The following is a 19,265-nucleotide window of genomic DNA, read 5'->3' as shown; positions in this document are numbered from 1 at the left end:
AGCACAGATGTGCTAAACAGAGAGCACTTAACGTGCTAATAATAGTACAGAGAGCACTAATGTGCTAATAATCAGAGAGCGCGCTAGAGTTCCTTAATGGCATGCCACTAATATCCTAGTAGTTCTAGATTCATCTACTTGGGCATTAAAACTGAATTTCATACATTTAAATACTTTACATAAATATCTCGAAAAAGATTTTTCATTTCTTCATCATTACAATTTAGTACATATTACACAATTCACAAATATCACATCTTTTTCACACATATACTTTTGTCACAACATTATTACTTAATGTTCAAACAATATAATTTCTTATATTCTCCAATTATAATTTTCTCTTCAAATTTCATAATTTCATAATTCCATAATCTATTATTATTATTATTATTTATTTACTTATAAATTTAAATATATACATATATATTACATTTTTATTTCTAAATAATTCTATACTACAATATAAACATCTAAATAAAATTAATTTAAAAAAAATCTTGTAGTACTTACAACAAAAAGATTGAGATGATGTCTTCCTTCACTCCTTAGCCTTCCCTTTTCCTTTTTCTTCAATTAGGTCCTCTCCTTTCTTTTCTTTCTCTTCAATTTCATATAAAACATATAACATTTATATGTTAGAGAAAATAATTAAATGACTTTCCTATGCTATTAAAAAAATAAACATGTATGATATAATAAATTCATCATTTCTTACATTAACTAACATTTCAATTTATTCCATAACTAAAATTATTTCCATTTCTATTATAATCTATGCTTTATTTTATTTAAATTCTACTTATAACTTAGTTTAACTCCCAAATTTTCACTAATAAACCCCAATTTCAAACTTCTTACAATTTACTCCTTATTGCAATCTATTTCACAATTCAATATTTTTTTTCTCATTTCTAATTTGAATTTTTCATAAGTTCAATCTCTAATTTATCCATAAATTCAACAATAACTATATAAAAAAATCTAATAACTCTCAAAATTTCAACATATACCTAATAGTATTTTGTTCTAGGATTATAAAAACTCAATAATTACAAGAAAATAAATTAAATTGACTTACCAAATTGAATTTGAACCCTTGAAATCTCAAATTTTCTTTTTTTCTTTTTTCTTTCTCCCTTTTTCTCTATTTTGTCCCTGCTATTCTGTTTGTTTGTTTTTTCTATTCTGTTTCTTTACTTTTCTTATGTTTTATATATTATATTATATATAATATAATATAATAATATAATATATTATATATTAATACTTAAATATTAAGTTAATATAATATATAATATATATTTTTATATAAAAAATATCTTAGATTTTTTTTCTTTCAACATTAAACCGACTCATTTAATAATAAGGGCATATTTACCTATTTAGTCCTTTTTATTTTCTTTAATCTATAATTAAACTTTCACACTTATTTCAATCTAATCCTTTTTCCTAATTACTTCTAATTAAGTCAAATTCACCTAATCAAAACCTAATTAGACACACAACTAACTTCATAAATATTTGTAATAAATATTTACGAATCCGATTTATCGGAACGGAGTCCCGAGAATGCATTTTTTCTTTCTTTTTTTCTTTTTAACAATTTAACTATATAATCAATAAAATTTTCCTATCAAAATTTTCATGCAGTATTCCTATCGTAATATAGACTATGCCACAATATTAAAATACATTTTCTTTCTAGATCGGGTTTGTGGTCACGAAACCACTATTCTGATTTTTACTGAAAATGGGCCATTACAACAATCACCACCTTCAACCACCACTTAAAATTCTTCCATCGTGAGCTATAGCTTCACCACCTCCACACTACCATCCAAGGTTCTCTTCTCCTCTTTTCTTTCGATCACCGCCATTCACCATCACCGCTGTGAGCCGCCGCAAACCATCGTGGGAAAACCTTCCTCCACCACTCCTTTTCTTTTCTCTTTTCTTTCAATATTGTGACCGAACCCTCCTACTCTTTTTATATTTTTTCTCTCTTCATTAGACCACCACTGAACCATTGTCGTTGCCGCCATCGATAACATCCTTTTCTATTGGATTCGATTTTTCCCTTTTTTCTTTCTCTTTCGGTCTCTTCCATCTCTTCTAAGGATTTAATCATCCTATCTTATTTATTTTATATTCAAGCTCATCGATCATATAATCTTTGTAGATCGTTAAACCTCTTCACTTTTTTGCTGAGATTCATCGTTGATTTCGTTATGTTATTTAGTAGTGTAACTACAAGAGGAGAATTGAGATCATTCTCTTCTCTTCATATTTTCTTCTCATAATAGAATAGTGATAGAATATTTACATCATTCATGTGTTAACATATTGTCCCTATGTTCTTTGAAGGACCAAATGACACCAACCTAAGAAATCCTTAGTGTGATAACGAAGGCATTGAATCTAAGTGTTGATCTAAGGGTAAGCAGTTGGTGAGATTTATTTCAATAAGCAATCTTTAAGTAATAAACCATATCCGATGGATCTATAACTAAAATACTTATTTGGTGCGTTAGATTTATCTACCAGGTTTAAATCCAAGCAAAATCTCTTCTAATAGGATTGTGATCTAAGTATGTCTCGAGATAATTACACGATTTTCTTCAGAGAGTGCTCCCTTAAAGCAAATCTTAGTTTTGATGTTTTCTTATCTTGACACAAACTTTTTGTCTCATGAAAGAGTTACTTTGTAGTATACCTTTAGTTTCGAAGTTGGTTTTTCTCGAGACAAATAGATTTATGTCTTGAGACAATGCTCAAATTGTCTCGAGACAATATTTCTTCTGAACAATTTTACATTCGAAGTTCATGTGTCTCGGGACATATGGTCTTGTGTCTCGAGACAGTGTTGGGAAAACTTGAGAATAAGGCTCAAAATTATTTTAAAGGACTTGGAGTTACTCAAAAACTTTTGTATAAAATTAAAATCATTTAGAAACTTTTTTTTTTTTGAGTTTGTCGCATTAGAAAATTTATCTAAATGTGATCAAAATGATTAGTGCAAATTTAATTAAGAAAATTTAGAATTAAGTTTGTTATATCAAAACATTTGAATCAAAGCTAATATTTATAATTATAAATAATTTGTATAGAACTTTCGTATCATTATGTTTTTTATTATTATAAAGTCCATATTATTATGTTAATTAAGAGTGAGCAAAATTCGATTCGATTAGAAAAATTAAATTTTGAGTTAACTGAATCGAGTTATTCGAGTCAACTAGAATAAGTAATTCAAGTTTGAGTTGAGTTGAATTTTACAATTCGAATAACTCGAATAATCCAAATAACAGATTGGTATAAATACTCCTTTTCTCCCTATCAAATTTGAAAATAAGCACATTGTTCTCTCTCTCAATAAAAATTACAACATAATCAAAATAATTTTCAAAATATTCAAAATATTTATAAAAATTCCAAAATTTATATTTAAAAAAATTATAAAATTTTAAAAGAATATAAAGAATATATAAAGAAAGTTAAAATTTTAAAAATTTTCTAAAATAATAATTTTTGGACTTAAATATGTTAATTAATGATTCTAGTCTATCATACTAAAGTATTTTTTTTTATTTTGCTTTGCTTTGAAAAAGTTTGCAAGAATTAATTATACTGTAATAAGATTTTAATTTGACATATTTAAATTTTTAAATTTAACTCGAACGACTTGACTTGACTCGAATTGAAAAAATTTCATTTCGAGTTAGGATGATAAAATAAGACTCGTCAACTCGAAATTTTTTCACTCGATTTGATCAAACACTCTCTCTTAATGTTAAATATATGGTATTGAAAATGTTTTATTTTTAGATATAATTTGAATGGTTTAAGGTTTGTAAATGTTTTACATAGTTTTTTGTAATGAATTATTGTTTAGTAACTTGTACAACTTATGGGACATAAAGAAGGACATCAACAACTTAAAATACAACCAACATGACATCCATAGATGTCAAGTTCAATGTGTTACCAAATAATCTAAATTTTTCGCCCATAGATGTCAATGTCATGTTCTATCAAGTTAAATTTGTATATATAACAATAAAGTAGAATATTCTTAAAAAAAATCTCGAGAAGTATACGATTGGATAACAAATTTTGCATACTAAGATAACTTGCCCCTTTAAAAATTCTAATTCTAAAAAATAAATGTTAAGCAAACCTATTTTAATACATAATAATTTTTTTAGGGTTAATATATAATATGTCCGCTAAATTTATCCAAAAGCATATAGTTGGTACTTGAACTTATATTGCATCACCCAGTTTGGTATCTCTGCACTAACCCATTAGTTTCTGCTAATGCGGCATTAATGGCCAATCCGATGATGACACGTGATAGCCTCTTAATATGACGTGTGGTGGGTATAAACTAAAAAAATAAATATGTATATATTAATAAAAATAGTATATTTTTTTACATAAAAAATGAACCTGGTCAAATGGTTGTCCAAATAAATTTGAATCTAGACATCGAGTTGTCTCGATTTATTCTAGATGCATTTTTAGTAAATTTGTATATTTTTATTTAAGAAAAACAGTTTTTAGGTTATTATTATTTTAAGAAATATATAAAATATAAAAAAATATAAGAAGCTTATATATTATTTTTGCAAGATATATAAAGATTTAAAATATATAATATATAATTAAAATTTTATAAATATATATATATAAATATATAAAAGAACTAAAATCAATATACAATGAATCTAGACAAATGGTTGTTCAAATACATTTGAATTTGGATAACATTCTATCTAAGTTTATTCTTGATATAAAAACTTTTATATATATTTTATCAATTTATATATTTTAAAATTTTATATATTATTTAATTTCATCAAAACAAGAATAACCTCTGATATTTTATAAAAAAAATATAAACTTATTAAAAAGTAAATTTAGAATCAATCTGGAGAACTAGTTATCTAGGTTTATTATTGATGTGAAAAAATTTTTATTAATTTAATTAAATTTAATATTTTTAAAAAAAAATTTAATTTATGTCAATCATGTGTCATACTGAGAGATTGCTACATGCCACTATTAAAATTGACCAATAGTGCCACGTCAACATAAACTAATTATGTTAGTACAAAAGTACCAACCTAGTTAATGGAACACAAGTTCAAGTACGAACTAGATACTTTTGGACGATTTCAGAGACAAAATACATATTAACTTTTATTTTTACTATATTCAAATAAAAACGTAAAAGGACTTTATTTCGATATTAAGTCAATTGGTTTAATCCCTATTAATTTTGAAAGTGAGCATCCAAAGTCCCTATTAACCATAACATTTATGTTTTTAGTTAAATTTACATAAATTTAATTGATATAATAACAAATTTAACCATACGTTAAAGTTTTTTATACATTTTTTCAGATAGTTTTTTTTTAAATTAAGACCAAATTGATGAAATATATAAACATTGAAGGCTTAATTTATTATATCAATAAAAATTATGTATGATTGACAGAAAATATTAATTTTTGTGATTAATTTTTCTTAACTGTTTACTTTCAAAATTGACAGGAATTAAATTGCTCTGATTTTTCTGGAGGGACTAATTTGCTTAATATCAAAATTAACAGCTACTGGAGAGGTGTTTTTACCTTTAAAAACCACCGCTTTCCAACGGGACAAAATTCAAAAAAAAAAATAAACCGTCTATTTAATATCATGTTCTCGTTCGATCAAATCATCCATTTCGCTTTGTTGTATTCTCCCCTTTCCTTTGAGGTAACCCTCTCTCTCCCTCTCCCGTTTCTTCGTGGTGCCTTTAATGGCTTACAGACGTGGCTTTTGGCAATCTTATAATTCGAATTATTTAGTTTTTTTTTCTGGCTATTTAATCAAGTTCGAGTTTCGTCTAGAATTCGCTATTTTAACTCTTTTTTTTTACGGTTTTAGTGCATCCTTCTCTGTTTTGAGCTTGTGTGGGGAAGCTTGAACAGATTATTGCTTTTTGTAGTTTATTAGTAATGTTTTTTATGTTAATTCATGGACCTTTTCATTTTCTTATGCTGTATTACCAACTAAATTATGTATTTGTATTTGCTTTTTTTTAAAAGACTTCAAATGAGTGATTTGTTTGAGTATTATTATTTAGATTCATACTGTTTAAATGCGTAGGCTTTCAACTTAGTGTTTCACTAATGGGAACAGCCAATGATTCAAGCAAGGTAATTCGGGTTATGGAATTTAATTTGTTGGCCTATTTGTTTATAGAATCAATTTCTTTGATGACATTGAGTTGTAAGTAATTATCTAAATGCAGGATATCTCCGATCGTTTGGCTGAGAAACACCCAAAGGTCGTTTTTGTTTTAGGTAATAATTATTTTTTTTCATTTTTACCATTATTGTTTTTGAATTTACTTTTATCAGCCTTTTTTTTTTTCCCAATAAGGTGGTCCGGGTAGTGGCAAAGGTACCCAATGTGAGAAAATTGTTCAACATTTTGGTTACACTCATCTTAGTGCAGGAGATCTTCTCCGAGCTGAAAAAAACTCTGGTTCTGAAAATGGGTATGACAGATATATATAAGATTATATTTTTATGAAATCTATGAATACATGCTTATCTACTAATTCATTGGCTTTGTGCTAATTGAATGCATTGTTGTCTTATGGTCTGCAGAATCATGATTCAGAACATGATGAATGAAGGAAAGATTGTTCCTTCCGAGGTAACAATTAAGCTTCTTCAAAAAGCAATGTTGGATAGTGGTAATGACAAGTTCCTTATTGATGGTTTTCCTCGTAATGAAGAAAACAGAGCTGCATTTGAAGCTCTTGTAAGGCTTTGTTTATCTCATTTCTTTTATGCGGTCTTCTCAGCTTCATTCATTTAGATATTCCAACAAAAGCAGTGAGTTTAAACTTTAAAATGACTTCACTTACATGCTGAATGCAGACTAAAATTGAGCCAGAATTTGTCCTGTATTTTAATTGTCCTGAAAAAGAAATGGAGAGGCGAATTCTTAATAGAAACCAGGTTAGCTAATGTCCCCTCTAAAAGATATATATAGGTTTGAATCAGTTGGCTTCCTACTTTTTTTTGTTCTTTAAACCATTTTTCATTTTCTGGATAACAAGGGAAGAGAAGATGATAACATTGAAACAATAAGGAAGCGATTTAAGGTGTTTCTAGAGTCTAGTCTTCCTGTAATTGAGTACTATAAAGGAAAGGGCAAGGTTCGAGAGGTAAAATTCTGCTTCACTGAAATGGTTTTTTTGTTTTCTTAATAGTTTCCATGTTTACATACTACTCAAATGTTGTTGCTTTACCTTCAGATTGATGCTGCAAAGCCGGTTGAAGAGGTATTTAAGGAGGTTAAAGATATTTTCAACCCAAAAGTCCCAAAAGTCCCAAAAGACGAAAATGTTGAGGGGAGATGCATGTGTTGTGCTATTCTGTAGGTGCCCCTTTAGCTGGAAAACAAAACTAGTATTGAGATTTCAGTGCATTTATAGAAATAATAATGTAGACTATGAGGTGTATGTATAATTATCTTGAGTAACTGTATTGACCGAGTTGTGCTTTGCAATGAATTGCCATTGTATTTTATGAAGTGTTGTACTCTTCTTTCATAAGAAACTTTTCATAAGAATTATAATTATGATGGAAGCTTTTAGAAGTTATCTGACCCTTTCTTAATTATCCATTAGAGTCATAAGTATGAAAAAAAAAGAAGAGAAGAACTATATGATTGAGAAGATGCATAGCATAGTATGAAATCATAAAAAGAGACTCATTGCATGGCATCCCAGGATTTAAGTTCAAACTTCTGCTGAGATATCCAGTGCCACAAGAACTAATGACTTATCTGCTCTTGTGTAATTTAACCCACAACAGTCCACACTAAACTTTGAGATTCATAAAAAAATTGTTAAAACTTGTAGGAATATTTTGTGTTTAATCAGATTGACTGTGTATGACTTGATAGATTCCTTATAGGTGCTAAACAACTATTATGTTATATTTAAGGGCTTCCCAGCACCAAAAACTGCTTTTGCTTGTAGAATATATATATATGTATGTATGTGGATTTTGCAGGTTACTGCCTAGATGTTGCAACTCTACCAGAGACAAAAGAGCAAACCATACTTAATTTTCTGGGGTTAGGATCCGATCCACTACTTTTGCCTCCATTAATATCTAATACATTACTCATCACCATTCAAATGTGTATGCCTCATCCATTAAATATGAATGTCAATTTGTGAACAGTGATTAGACATATAATAGTGGACAAAAAAGTAATGGAGGGAAGCCAAACACTCTTTTTTGGTTCTTATTCTTCATACATTAAGTTCCCATTCTAAACTGAGATTCTTATTCTTTGAGCTTCAACGTGCCACAGGGAATACTTTAGATGTAAGATTCTTTTGAGCTTCAACGTGCCATAGTGAGTACTTCAAAGCTCAGATTCTTATTCTTTTCTCATTAATCGTCATAAGCCGTGTAACCCCCTTACAAGGCATAAACAACGTCATCTACTTCTTGTCATAACCCCACTAGCTGCTGCTTAATTATATTGTCTTGATGTGGGGTTAACTTTTGTTTTGATAATATATTCACATTCAATTACTTGAATTTGAGTGTGAATGTAGGACATTGCAATGTATCCAACATGGGTATGTTGATAAATTTAAAATTTTCAACGTATTTATCATAACTCCATATCAATGTCTGTAACAATCAAGTTTTAAATGTTTGGGGCTAAATGGTAGGCATTAGCACCTCTCTTAGTATCCTGTATCGATTTGCAACCTTTGGACATTCATGCGCTTATTCCGCCCATCTTGTATTGTTAACATACATTTCCTTGGTAGGAGTGAATTTCTGTAATGGAGCTAGTCGATGCGTTCATTGCAACTCCACCAGTGTTGGTGATTGCTGCTGTAGGTCTCAACAGAACATGTTGATCTTTTATTGGGGCAAATGCCTCGGGAGATATGTAAAATTTCACTAACTTGGACTCAGTCCCACGAATAAAATTCGTCCGCCCCCATTTGATGTCCCTATTGGTGCCTCTCCAATCATTTTTCGCCACATGGATTTTATTATTTTAAATATTTAACTGAGATTGACAGCTTAAAAAAAAATTGAGAACAAGATTATTTCTTTTCTCTTCACAAAAAAAATCACAGCCTTAAAAACTTAGTCGGATGATTTTTTTGGGTTTCGTTGATTGGGTTAACTCATTATTGACAGATTAGGAAATCATCTTCTCCCCCATCTGTTTGGAATTTTTCTTTTGTAATCAAGCAGGTTGCATACCCAAATAATATGAAATTTTCTCTGAAAAATATTTTTTTAATTTAATTATTTAGGAGAATTTTGAATGTTTGAACTGGATTGGACCGGCCGACTTGATTGGGATTTGATTGGGGTACCAGTCCAGAGAAAATTGAATTTATGAGTTTTGGACAAGTTTCAGTATAAGTGGTTTGCTTATATGGGTTGGCTTCTATGTTAGTCGGTTTCTGGGTGTATTTGAGGCTTGTGGGTATCGCTACTTCTAATGAAGTATCGATACACTAATACCATGTATTGGCATATGGCCTCGAGTATCAATAATCTCTTGATGTATCGATACCTTCCCTTCATTGTATTGGAACACTGAGTACTAGAGTTTACTGTTTTGAAATTTTAGTACTTGTATCGGTACATAGATCTTAGATATCGATACACGACACCTTATTTGTATATTTTGGGCCTCGTTTGTTGTTTGAAGACCCACTTGAGTTTGTTTTTTATTCAATGATGATCTATTAACTCTTATATTCACCTGTTTTATTGTTTAGCATGATTAAAACTAGAATTTTATGGATGCCAAGTTATATATTCGATTTGTTTGTGTTTCGACAATAAATGTGACATCTTATATTTGGTGTTCATTCGAGTTGGGTGTAAGGTACTACAATTAGTTGCGAATGTTATTGGAAGTTATAATTTAATAGACATCACTAAATTCGATATAATTCACATGTTTTTTTAACTATTTATTGATAATGTCTTAGTCATGGGATCTTTAATCCTTAAGCCTGTACTTGTGGGTTAAATATCAACTTCTTGTTTATATAAATTGTAACACCCCATACTCGATCTGATCGTTGAGTCCGAATTACAGGATGTTACATTCATTGCCGGAGCAATTACAACAAATTACAATTCCATTTAACCATTTATGTATATTGTTAAGTGTGTTATACATTCACGATATGTTATATACTCATTTCCATGTCTTATACGAGTTACAAAAGTTTTTTTTTGCTAACGAAGGTCAAATAAGGATCAAATTGTAAAGTTTGTAAACTATCTGGTTAACGTCGTGACATTGGGGGTTTCAAGTCATGATGTAACTCACTGACTTGATCTCATCGTGACATTGAGAGTACATCGTCACGACGTGACTCACTACTTGTTCTCGTCACGACATTGAGAGTATGTCATTGCGACGTGATTGACTGTTTCCAAAAGGATCATATGGTACTATTGGATTTGGTGTCCTAAGTGTAGTATTTTCGTCTGAGTACACTTGTAATTTTTTCAAACAGATTGATTAGTAAAATTATTCATTAGATTAATACTTTGTATAACTGTCCTAATGTGGTTTTTGCACGCAAAGCAAAGTGGAAGCAAATGTTGCTTACTGGTTGTCTAATGTTTAAACTAATATTATGTGGTATTACGTAGTCGGATAGTAATACGAAAAGATAACTTATATTATTATATGAATCTAAGCATGTCTGATAAGTCATAATTTATACATAATTTTTTTCCCATGCTTAGCACATTTTTGGAGGAATTATCATTAGATTTGTGGAATTTGATGCTTCTAATCCTTTAATTTCATGTCTTATACTTAGGTGAGCATAGGAAAGGAAAAAGAGCAAGAAACGGGCCAAAAAGGGAGAAAATAGGCCAACGTGGGAAATCAAGACGGCCTGGACTTCCTCACTCGAGTAGACCACACACTCGTGTCTATTTAACAGACTCTAACACGGTCTAAGCCATACATCACACAGGCTTGGCACACGGCCGTGTCCCTGTCGAGCCCAAGCCTAGTTCAATTCGAAAAAGGGCACTTTTGAGGGTTTGGAAGCATTCTAAAGCCTATATTAACACCCTAGGACAGGAGGAGAAAAGACACACAGAGTGGGAAGCAAAGAATTACTCGAAGAAAGCCGATTGATCCATCCAAGAAGCCGGACTCTCCTTCAAGACTGAAGATCTCCCTTCAATTTTCTTCAGGAGTTTTTGGGTTTCTTTATGTTTTGTTATCATTATTCTTCTGAGATGTTTTCTTTTACACATATAAACTAAATCTCCTAAATACCTAAGGGGGATGAAACCTAAGACGGATCTTGTTATTATTTTCTGAATTATATGATAAATACTTGATTTGTTCTTAATTATGTGTTCTTAATTCTTGCTTTAATATTCCAGGATATTGATTCAATTATTGATGTGCTTATTCAGAGGAGCAAAAATCCTTGTCTAAGAGTACATCTAGCATAATTAAGCGGAGTTGATTGCACCCCTAGACATAGGGCGACATAAATCTGCTCGATTAGGGTCAAACCTAATAAAGGAATCCATAGATTGAGTTAATGCAACACTAAGGGTTTTAATTAGAAAGAGATTTAATTAATCAACCTAGGGTTAGATGTTGTTAGTCTCAAGAGAGATAATAATATAAATTAGGGATTTCTACTGATCAAGTGAAGTGAATAAATCGTCTAGTTTAGAGTCAAATAACAAGTGAAGTCTAGGTAGATTTTTTCTTGGGTATTGTCTAAATCAATCAGTTTTCCCAAAAGTGTTTCCCCGATTTACTTTCTATGCATTCTTAGTTTAGTTAATTAGTTTAGATAAATCAAACACCCTTATTCTTAAGCTAAATAATAAAAAGAAGGTTAATACTAGTACTTTTAGTTCCTGTGCGTTCGACATCCCGGTCTTGCTATAAATTATACTACTGTTCAATAGGTGTGCTTGCCTTTATCGTGATAATAGTTAGTTTTCAAGTATGATCATTTATAAATATAAAACTTATCACGAGCACATCAATGTCCTTAGTCTAATAATAAATGAGCAAATCGATTGAAAGACTCTCAAAAGATAGGGACATTGATGTGATTGACTGGACTAATAGTACTGGACCTAAGGAGAATTGATCCTAAATTTGTTTATTGATTTATTCACTTGTGACCTTTATAGTGTGACATATATAAATCCTAAATGGATGATGAACTATTTATGTAACACCCCCATACCCGACTCGGTTGTCGAGTCAAGACACCATGATGTCACGTTGGTTGCCGGAGCAACTACTAAAAATTTCAGATCAATTTATCATATTATTTAATTAATGTAGATCATTAACTCATTTTAGTAATAATTAAATTTACGACAAAACTAATTATGAGTTAAAATAACTCATTAAAACATCCACAATTGATCAAAGACCAAATTGTAAAGTTTATATAAAAATTTTGAACTATCGTCGCGACGTTGGGGGTTCCACATCATGACATGGCGAACTTATTGTCGTGACGTCGTCTCCATTTTCATACAAGCTCCACGCTTTATTTTTATTTATTTTTAATTTATTTCAGTACCTAGACCGTATTCAGATGTCATATCCGCCACTTCATTTTACATATCATTCACTTACATCTGTTTCTAATCTCAAGTCCTCATAAAACATGATATTCAATCAAAGATAACAAAGTTTATAAAATTAACATAAATGTTAAAGTTTTACAAATAAGATTATTACAGGACTTGCACTTTCAAAAGTAGTTACCCACTTTATGTATATTTTATATTTACTTTTAAATTGTGCTAATCAATTTAATTATTCATAAAATTTAAACAAAGATTTAAATATCACATCAATTCACAATTATTCACTTATTGTTTTATCAATTCATTTAAACATACTCACATGTATTAATCATTCCATCACTTACAACCATTTCGAAACATTTCAAATTCATCTAATATATATATTTCCTACTTCTCCTCTCCATTCCACATCATTTATGTATATATTAATTAGAATCTTTTAGCTTTTAGTATATAACATGCTTATATGTAACATTATCTATAATTCCACTATTTACTTATGTGTTCATATCAAAGCTATCCACTTGAGTTATAGTTACTAATTATTTACATCTTGAGTTACAGAATTTAAAATTAAGATCCGCTTAATATTTTTGAAACTAGACCCAAATATCTTTTTACCATAAAAATTTCAGAATTTATAATTTAGCCAATAATTACAGTAAATTCTTCAAATTTACTAAAAATTTATTATCTCTTAGCACAGGGTTCGGATGATGTTTTCGTTTATTTCTCTTGAAAATAGGCTCATTAAGAATTTAAAAATATAAATTTAAACCCCTGATCTTTTTTTTACAATTTTTGATGATTTTCCAAAATTAGGACAAGGGAACCCAAATCTACTCCGACCTTATTTCACGAAAACTAATATATCTCAAAATATAAAACTCCGTTTCTTTCACCGTTTCTTCCATATGAAACTAGGCTCATTAAGATTTAATTTCATTTTAATTCAATCTCTAACTAAATTTCTATAATTTTTTTTGAACTTTCAAAGTTAAGTAATTGATGTTGTCCAAACTGTTTTAATGGAATGATTTTCTTTTCCATGATTCTTTGCACTATCTTTCATTCAATCACACATAATTGTCAAACTTTTGATTACTATACAATTTAATCACTTATGTTTATGTGTAGATTACTTATTCATTTCTTAATTTTAGTACCTTCCACCATACAAATCACATTCGCTCTTACCTATTTAGTGTTTTAAGTCTCTATTCTTCATCAAATACTTTCTATTTCTAATATTTAAATTAAATACATGTTTCATACATCTCACTCAAAACATCTTTAACTCGACCTATTGAAATACAAGTAGATTCAGTATGAAACTTACCTCCTTTGTCAAGAATTTCTTCCTTTCTTCTTCATTTCTATGCATTTCTCATCTTCACCATTTTATTTCTTTTTTCCTTTCATTTTCTCCACTTTCATCTACTATTTCCTTGCTTCTAAATTGATGAACATATTCTCTATAATCTTTACTTCATCTTCTCTCTTTAATATCTAAGGAAAATTTCAAAAATTTTGGGTAAAAATGTAGGTTTTCCTGGCAAAAGACTAAATTATAAAGAAAAGAAAACTTCCTTTCTTGCCCTTTTACTCACGTTGGAAGAATGATAAATTTCCTTCATCCTTCCTTTCTTTTCATAATAGCATTTTCTAAATAAAATAATAATAAATATCTAAGTAAAATATTAATAAAATAATATTTAACTAAATAATTAATTAAAAATATCACCAAAAACATCATCATTACATTCTAGAATTCTCCATCTTGCTAATTGACCATTTTACCCTTTATGATCTTTCAAAATCCCATCATTGAATCATCACTTAATTTGATAAAATTTTGATTTAGTCCCTTACTTAATAATAAATAATAACAATGTATCTCAGTTTTACATATCTTCTTCCCATAGATAATATCTCAAACGTACTTAGAACTTTATATATAATTTCAGCATTAATAGTTTATAAAAAAAATTAACGAACGGAGTAGAGTTGTTCATGAGCCGGGTCAGGCCGGGCAAAGTAAAAAATTTAGGCTTGTTTTTTAGACTCGACCCAGATCAAAAAATGAGCATAAAATTTCGCCCAAGTCCGGTCTAGATAAAAATGCTAAAACTTGAGCTCAACCCAGTTCGCCCATATTAAATTTTATATAAAGAAATTTAAAAATATAATACATCAAATATACTAAAAACATTAAAATAAATGTTTCCTGACAAATGGAAAAAAATTAAAGAAAATATATACTTAAATAACACTAAGACAAGTGCAACTTAGGAAACAAATACATGTAAAATAGTAGCAAAAAGTAATAATAAAACAAGAATTATACAATATCCAAACCATAATAATAAAATAGCAGCAATATGATAGCGAAATTATAGCAAAACAACGAAAAAAATAGTGGCAAAACAGTAAAAAAAATAACAATTTTTTTTCTGCAAATTTGAATTGGGCCCAAGCAGAAAAAGGCTTACTCAAGACCTAACTCGTATTCTAGCTCGTCCTTTTAAAAAACTATAAAATGTAAAAAAAAATCATATAATAGTAATTTCATTAAAATAATATGTTTTATGATATTAAGCGAATAATATATTTTTCTAATATTTTTTTAAAATATTTTTCATTCAATCTACTCCTATGTCATCAACTACAAAAACATAAAAACTTATAATAAAAAAAGTGGGTTCAACGAGCATTCTGAGATGCAAAATCTTTAATAATAACATCAACATCAATATTTTCCAAAAAAGTTCTTCTCAATTGATAAAATTGTTAGACCATTCAATCGTTCTTGTGACATTGGCGACCTCAATATTCATTTCTCTTATAGATCCCTTTTCAATTAAAATGTCTCTTGTTTTGTTATCAAGATTAGCCCAATTTCTAGGGTTATAAATATCCAAAGAAAGAATTATTTGTTCTTCATCAATGCCAAAATCAGGAGTAATTGTTTGTTCTTCATTAAGACTAAGATTTTCAGTGTTGGATCCATTTGGCACATCATTAGGCTCATTTAGATCATTAATTTCATCATTCTCATTCACATCAAAAAATGAAATTAAGAATGAAAAGATTACAAGAAATGAGGGAGAAATCCGACAGACCGCGGATGAAAATCTCCCAATCTCTCAAATATAAAGTAAAAATTAATAACTTCAATTGATTGGTGCTAATGATTGATGAAAAATGTATTACTCAAATCAAATTTGACCCTATTTAATTTGTAGAAAGTTTCTCCCGTTGCCATGGTTATGGGAAAATAAAGAAGGTTGAATGCTAATAACAGTTGATTTTTTGGGGGAAAATTGAAATTTTTTTTTACTTTAAAGGTAGGAGTTGAAATTTGAGAATTAGAGAATGTTTGTAGAAGCCAAAGAGTTGAAGATAAAGTATTTATGGCTAAGAATTGAAAACTCTAGACATTTAATTAATTTACTTTAATTTAAAGATTTTTTTTCTATATTAAAAGCTGAATAAATAAATTTTTTGGGCTTCTTTTAGCCTCGGACCCTAGGCAGCTGCATTTCAAAACAACTCCTAAGACCGACTTTATCCGTATTGAAAACGGGCCTTATTTTTTAGGCCTATGTTTTTATCTAAAGGCTCTTAATTTTCGGGTGGACGTGACCCGGCTCATGGACGGAGCATGCTTATATCGTGGAACGGAGCATTGGATGGGGGAAATAATTGTCGTTGTTGTTGTTTGCCTTGCCCTACTCCAATATTTTTATATATTTATTGTTGCTGTTGATTTGCATATCGTGAAGTGCGTTGGCAAAGTGTGAGAAAGAGAGTGTGAAACGGACTTTACGTTAACAACCTTCCCAACTGTTTTACTCTCCATCTCTTCTAATTTTGCCTCTTTTCAGTTACGATTTTGGTCTGTTTTTGGACTTCTTTTTCTTTTCTTTTTCTTCCCTATAAATATTATTTTATAACAAAGAAATCTTGTAAGCTTGAGGAACATCTTGCCCTTACTATTTTACTCTTTACTGTTACATTGCCTCCTCTCTTTTCTTTCTTTTTTATCATTGCATTCACTTCTATATCTTTCTTAAGTCTTTGGCTCCAATGGATGTTGTTGCAATGGGGTGTAGACATCATACCAATGTTGTAAAAGGGAAGCGAACGAAGCGGTCGAGGCCTCAATCACCCATCCCTTTTGCCATTCTATGCAACAATGGAGGTGAAGTTGATGGGATTGGGAATAGTTGTTCTTCCTCTTCTTTCGGATATCAAGATAGCACCACCGAGGAAGAAGAAGATATGGCCAACTGTTTGATCCTCCTGGCGCAAGGCAAATCCAGAGAATCCCCGAAAGACATGCTGGTTTACAAGAAATTCACTAGTAGAAAGTTCTTGGAAACGGCTTCTAATGGGACAGGCAAGGCCGGGTACTATGTTTACGAGTGCAAAACATGTAACAGAACATTCTCTTCATTCCAAGCCCTTGGCGGTCATAGGGCTAGCCATAAGAAACCCAAGGCTACACTGTCTGAGGCTGCCATGGTTGAAGCAGCATATGAAGAACAAGGTCCTAATAACAATAATAATAACAGTAAGGTTAAGGTTAAGGTTCATGAATGCTCCATTTGTGGGGCTGAGTTTACCTCTGGACAAGCCTTGGGAGGGCATATGAGAAGGCATAGAGGGTCAATAGGTAATCATGTTAATGTTCTTACAACCAACACAACATTGTCTTTGACAGTTCCAATGGCATTGGAATCTGAGAAACCTAAGAAACCACCAAATGTTTTGTCTTTAAGCTTGGATCTCAATCTTCCTGCCCCGGAAGACGATCACCGGGAATCCGAATTCACCTTTGCTTCCAGCCAGCAGCAACAACAACAATCTCCTCTTGTCTTCTCAGCCTCCACTTTGGTGGATTGCCATTACTAAACAAGGTTAAACCTCTTTTTTTTTTCCTTTTTATTTTATCATATTTATTCAACATTTATAAGATTCTTTTCATTCTTTTCTTTTTCCTTACATCGATCAAATGTTAATCATATGGAACTTGAAATCTTTGATGAAAAGCAATGAATATTAATACGTGTTATATTAAAAAGTATATCTGAATTGCTCATCTGAAGTTTCATGACGGTCATGATTTTCTTCTCTTTTATCTATTTGGGTTTTTTTTTCTCTAAATTTAAATAACAATAATGTATTATTTAACTTAAAAGTTGCGGATTAAATTTTAACTCAATTGGTATAGGCATTATTGTCAATGCAAGATATATAAATTTAAGTGTGTTGAAGCGCATTATCCTCCTATTTATGAGTTGAAAATAAATTATAAGTAATTTTATACCTATCGTCTTAACCCACAAATCTTACAATACACCTCCAAATTTGGGGTTATTTGATTCAATCTTCTTGCAGTTACCATATCAGCTCATTGATCGTTAATTAATCTTAGCGAGCTGTTTAGTTTCAGAATTTATTAAGTCAATTATTAAAGATGCAATCAATTTTTCTAACTTATTTCTTTCAAAAACAAATTCTAACTTACAAGTATACATGGCCCACGATGGGTTGAGTTCGAGTTGGGTTAGTGCAATATTTCATGTATATTTTTAGGCTCGAGTCTGAACCAAAAAATAAGTCTAAAATTTTACTTAAACTCGATTTAAATTAAAAATACTAAATTCGAGCTCGACTCAGCCCGCCCGGTTTATTTTTTTAGATTATTTTTATATATAGTTTTTAAAAATATATAATACATTAAATACACTAAAAGTATTAAAATAAATGTTTCCCAATAAATTAAAAATATATTAAAAAATTCCTTATACTTAAATAACATTAAGATAGTTGCAATTTAGCAAGCAAATGCCTCTAAAATAATAGCAAAATTAACGATAAAACAAGAGTTATATAATATCCAAATAATAGTAAAAAAATAGTAATAATATAATAATTAATGGAATGATAGCAAAACAACTTATTCAGACAAAAAAAATCTTACTCGAGGCCTAACCCGTTTAGAAAACGAGCATTATTTTTTGTTAAAACTTATTTTTCGGACCTATATTTTTACCTAAACCCTATTAATTTTCGAGCGAACATTCAAGTTTAAAAACAAATAACCTAACCCATTATATTAATTTAAGCTATAGATAGCAACAACTATCCTTCTTATATTAATTTAAGCTCTGGTTAACATTGCTTCTATTCTTCAAAAGAAAATTTCACCTCTAAATTGGTTTTTAAGCCCAATTAAAAAAATTGGATTGAAATAATTTTCACTTTTGGAAAAGTAGTTTTGAGGATATACAATTCAATTTGAATTGAAAAAACTAAATTTATATATTTTGTAATATTTATATTGTGTATATAATTATTTATTTTTCAAAGTTTATATCAAACATAATGTATTATGTATTTGAATTTGCAAGTGTTATGTTTGCATGTGATTTTAATATTTAAAATATAATTGACTTATTCAAATTAAATTTTAGAATTAAATCACTTTTTTTTTTTGAATTTGGTAATTGTTTTTAAATTGGCGTCTAAATTTTTTTGGGGTCTAAATTAAGCTCTAAACATGACAATTATTCTCACAGTGGGGCTTGA

General features: G+C 29.7%; 2 protein-coding genes across 3 annotated transcripts; both read left to right on the top strand.

Moving 5' to 3' along the window:
* Positions 1–5,704: 5,704 nt before the first annotated feature.
* On the top strand, positions 5,705–7,595 carry LOC107904290 (UMP-CMP kinase 3). Of its 2 annotated transcripts, none has more exons than XM_016830612.2 (8): positions 5,705–5,766; positions 6,160–6,209; positions 6,305–6,356; positions 6,436–6,553; positions 6,666–6,822; positions 6,942–7,022; positions 7,124–7,231; positions 7,322–7,595. In XM_016830612.2, exons 2-8 carry the CDS (start codon positions 6,183–6,185, stop codon positions 7,445–7,447), a joined length of 669 nt encoding a protein of 222 aa, XP_016686101.1. In that variant the 5' UTR covers positions 5,705–5,766; positions 6,160–6,182; the 3' UTR covers positions 7,448–7,595. The 2 variants fall into 2 exon arrangements, with proteins under 2 accessions (XP_016686101.1, XP_016686102.1); XM_016830613.2 differs by having other exon boundaries at positions 5,734–5,766; positions 6,137–6,209.
* An 8,841-nt stretch (positions 7,596–16,436) lies between these two features.
* Positions 16,437–17,747, top strand: LOC107903030 (zinc finger protein ZAT5). Its single transcript, XM_016829098.2, has one exon. The coding sequence runs from the start codon at positions 16,758–16,760 to the stop codon at positions 17,583–17,585; it is 828 nt and encodes a 275-aa protein (XP_016684587.1). The 5' UTR covers positions 16,437–16,757; the 3' UTR covers positions 17,586–17,747.
* The last annotated feature ends 1,518 nt before the right edge of the window (positions 17,748–19,265 follow it).

This window comes from Gossypium hirsutum, chromosome A05 (genome assembly GCF_007990345.1).
Source record: "Gossypium hirsutum isolate 1008001.06 chromosome A05, Gossypium_hirsutum_v2.1, whole genome shotgun sequence".
Lineage (NCBI taxonomy): Eukaryota > Viridiplantae > Streptophyta > Magnoliopsida > Malvales > Malvaceae > Gossypium > Gossypium hirsutum.
Note: the sequence above shows the minus strand (reverse complement) of the source record. Positions and strands in the feature narration are given on the sequence as shown.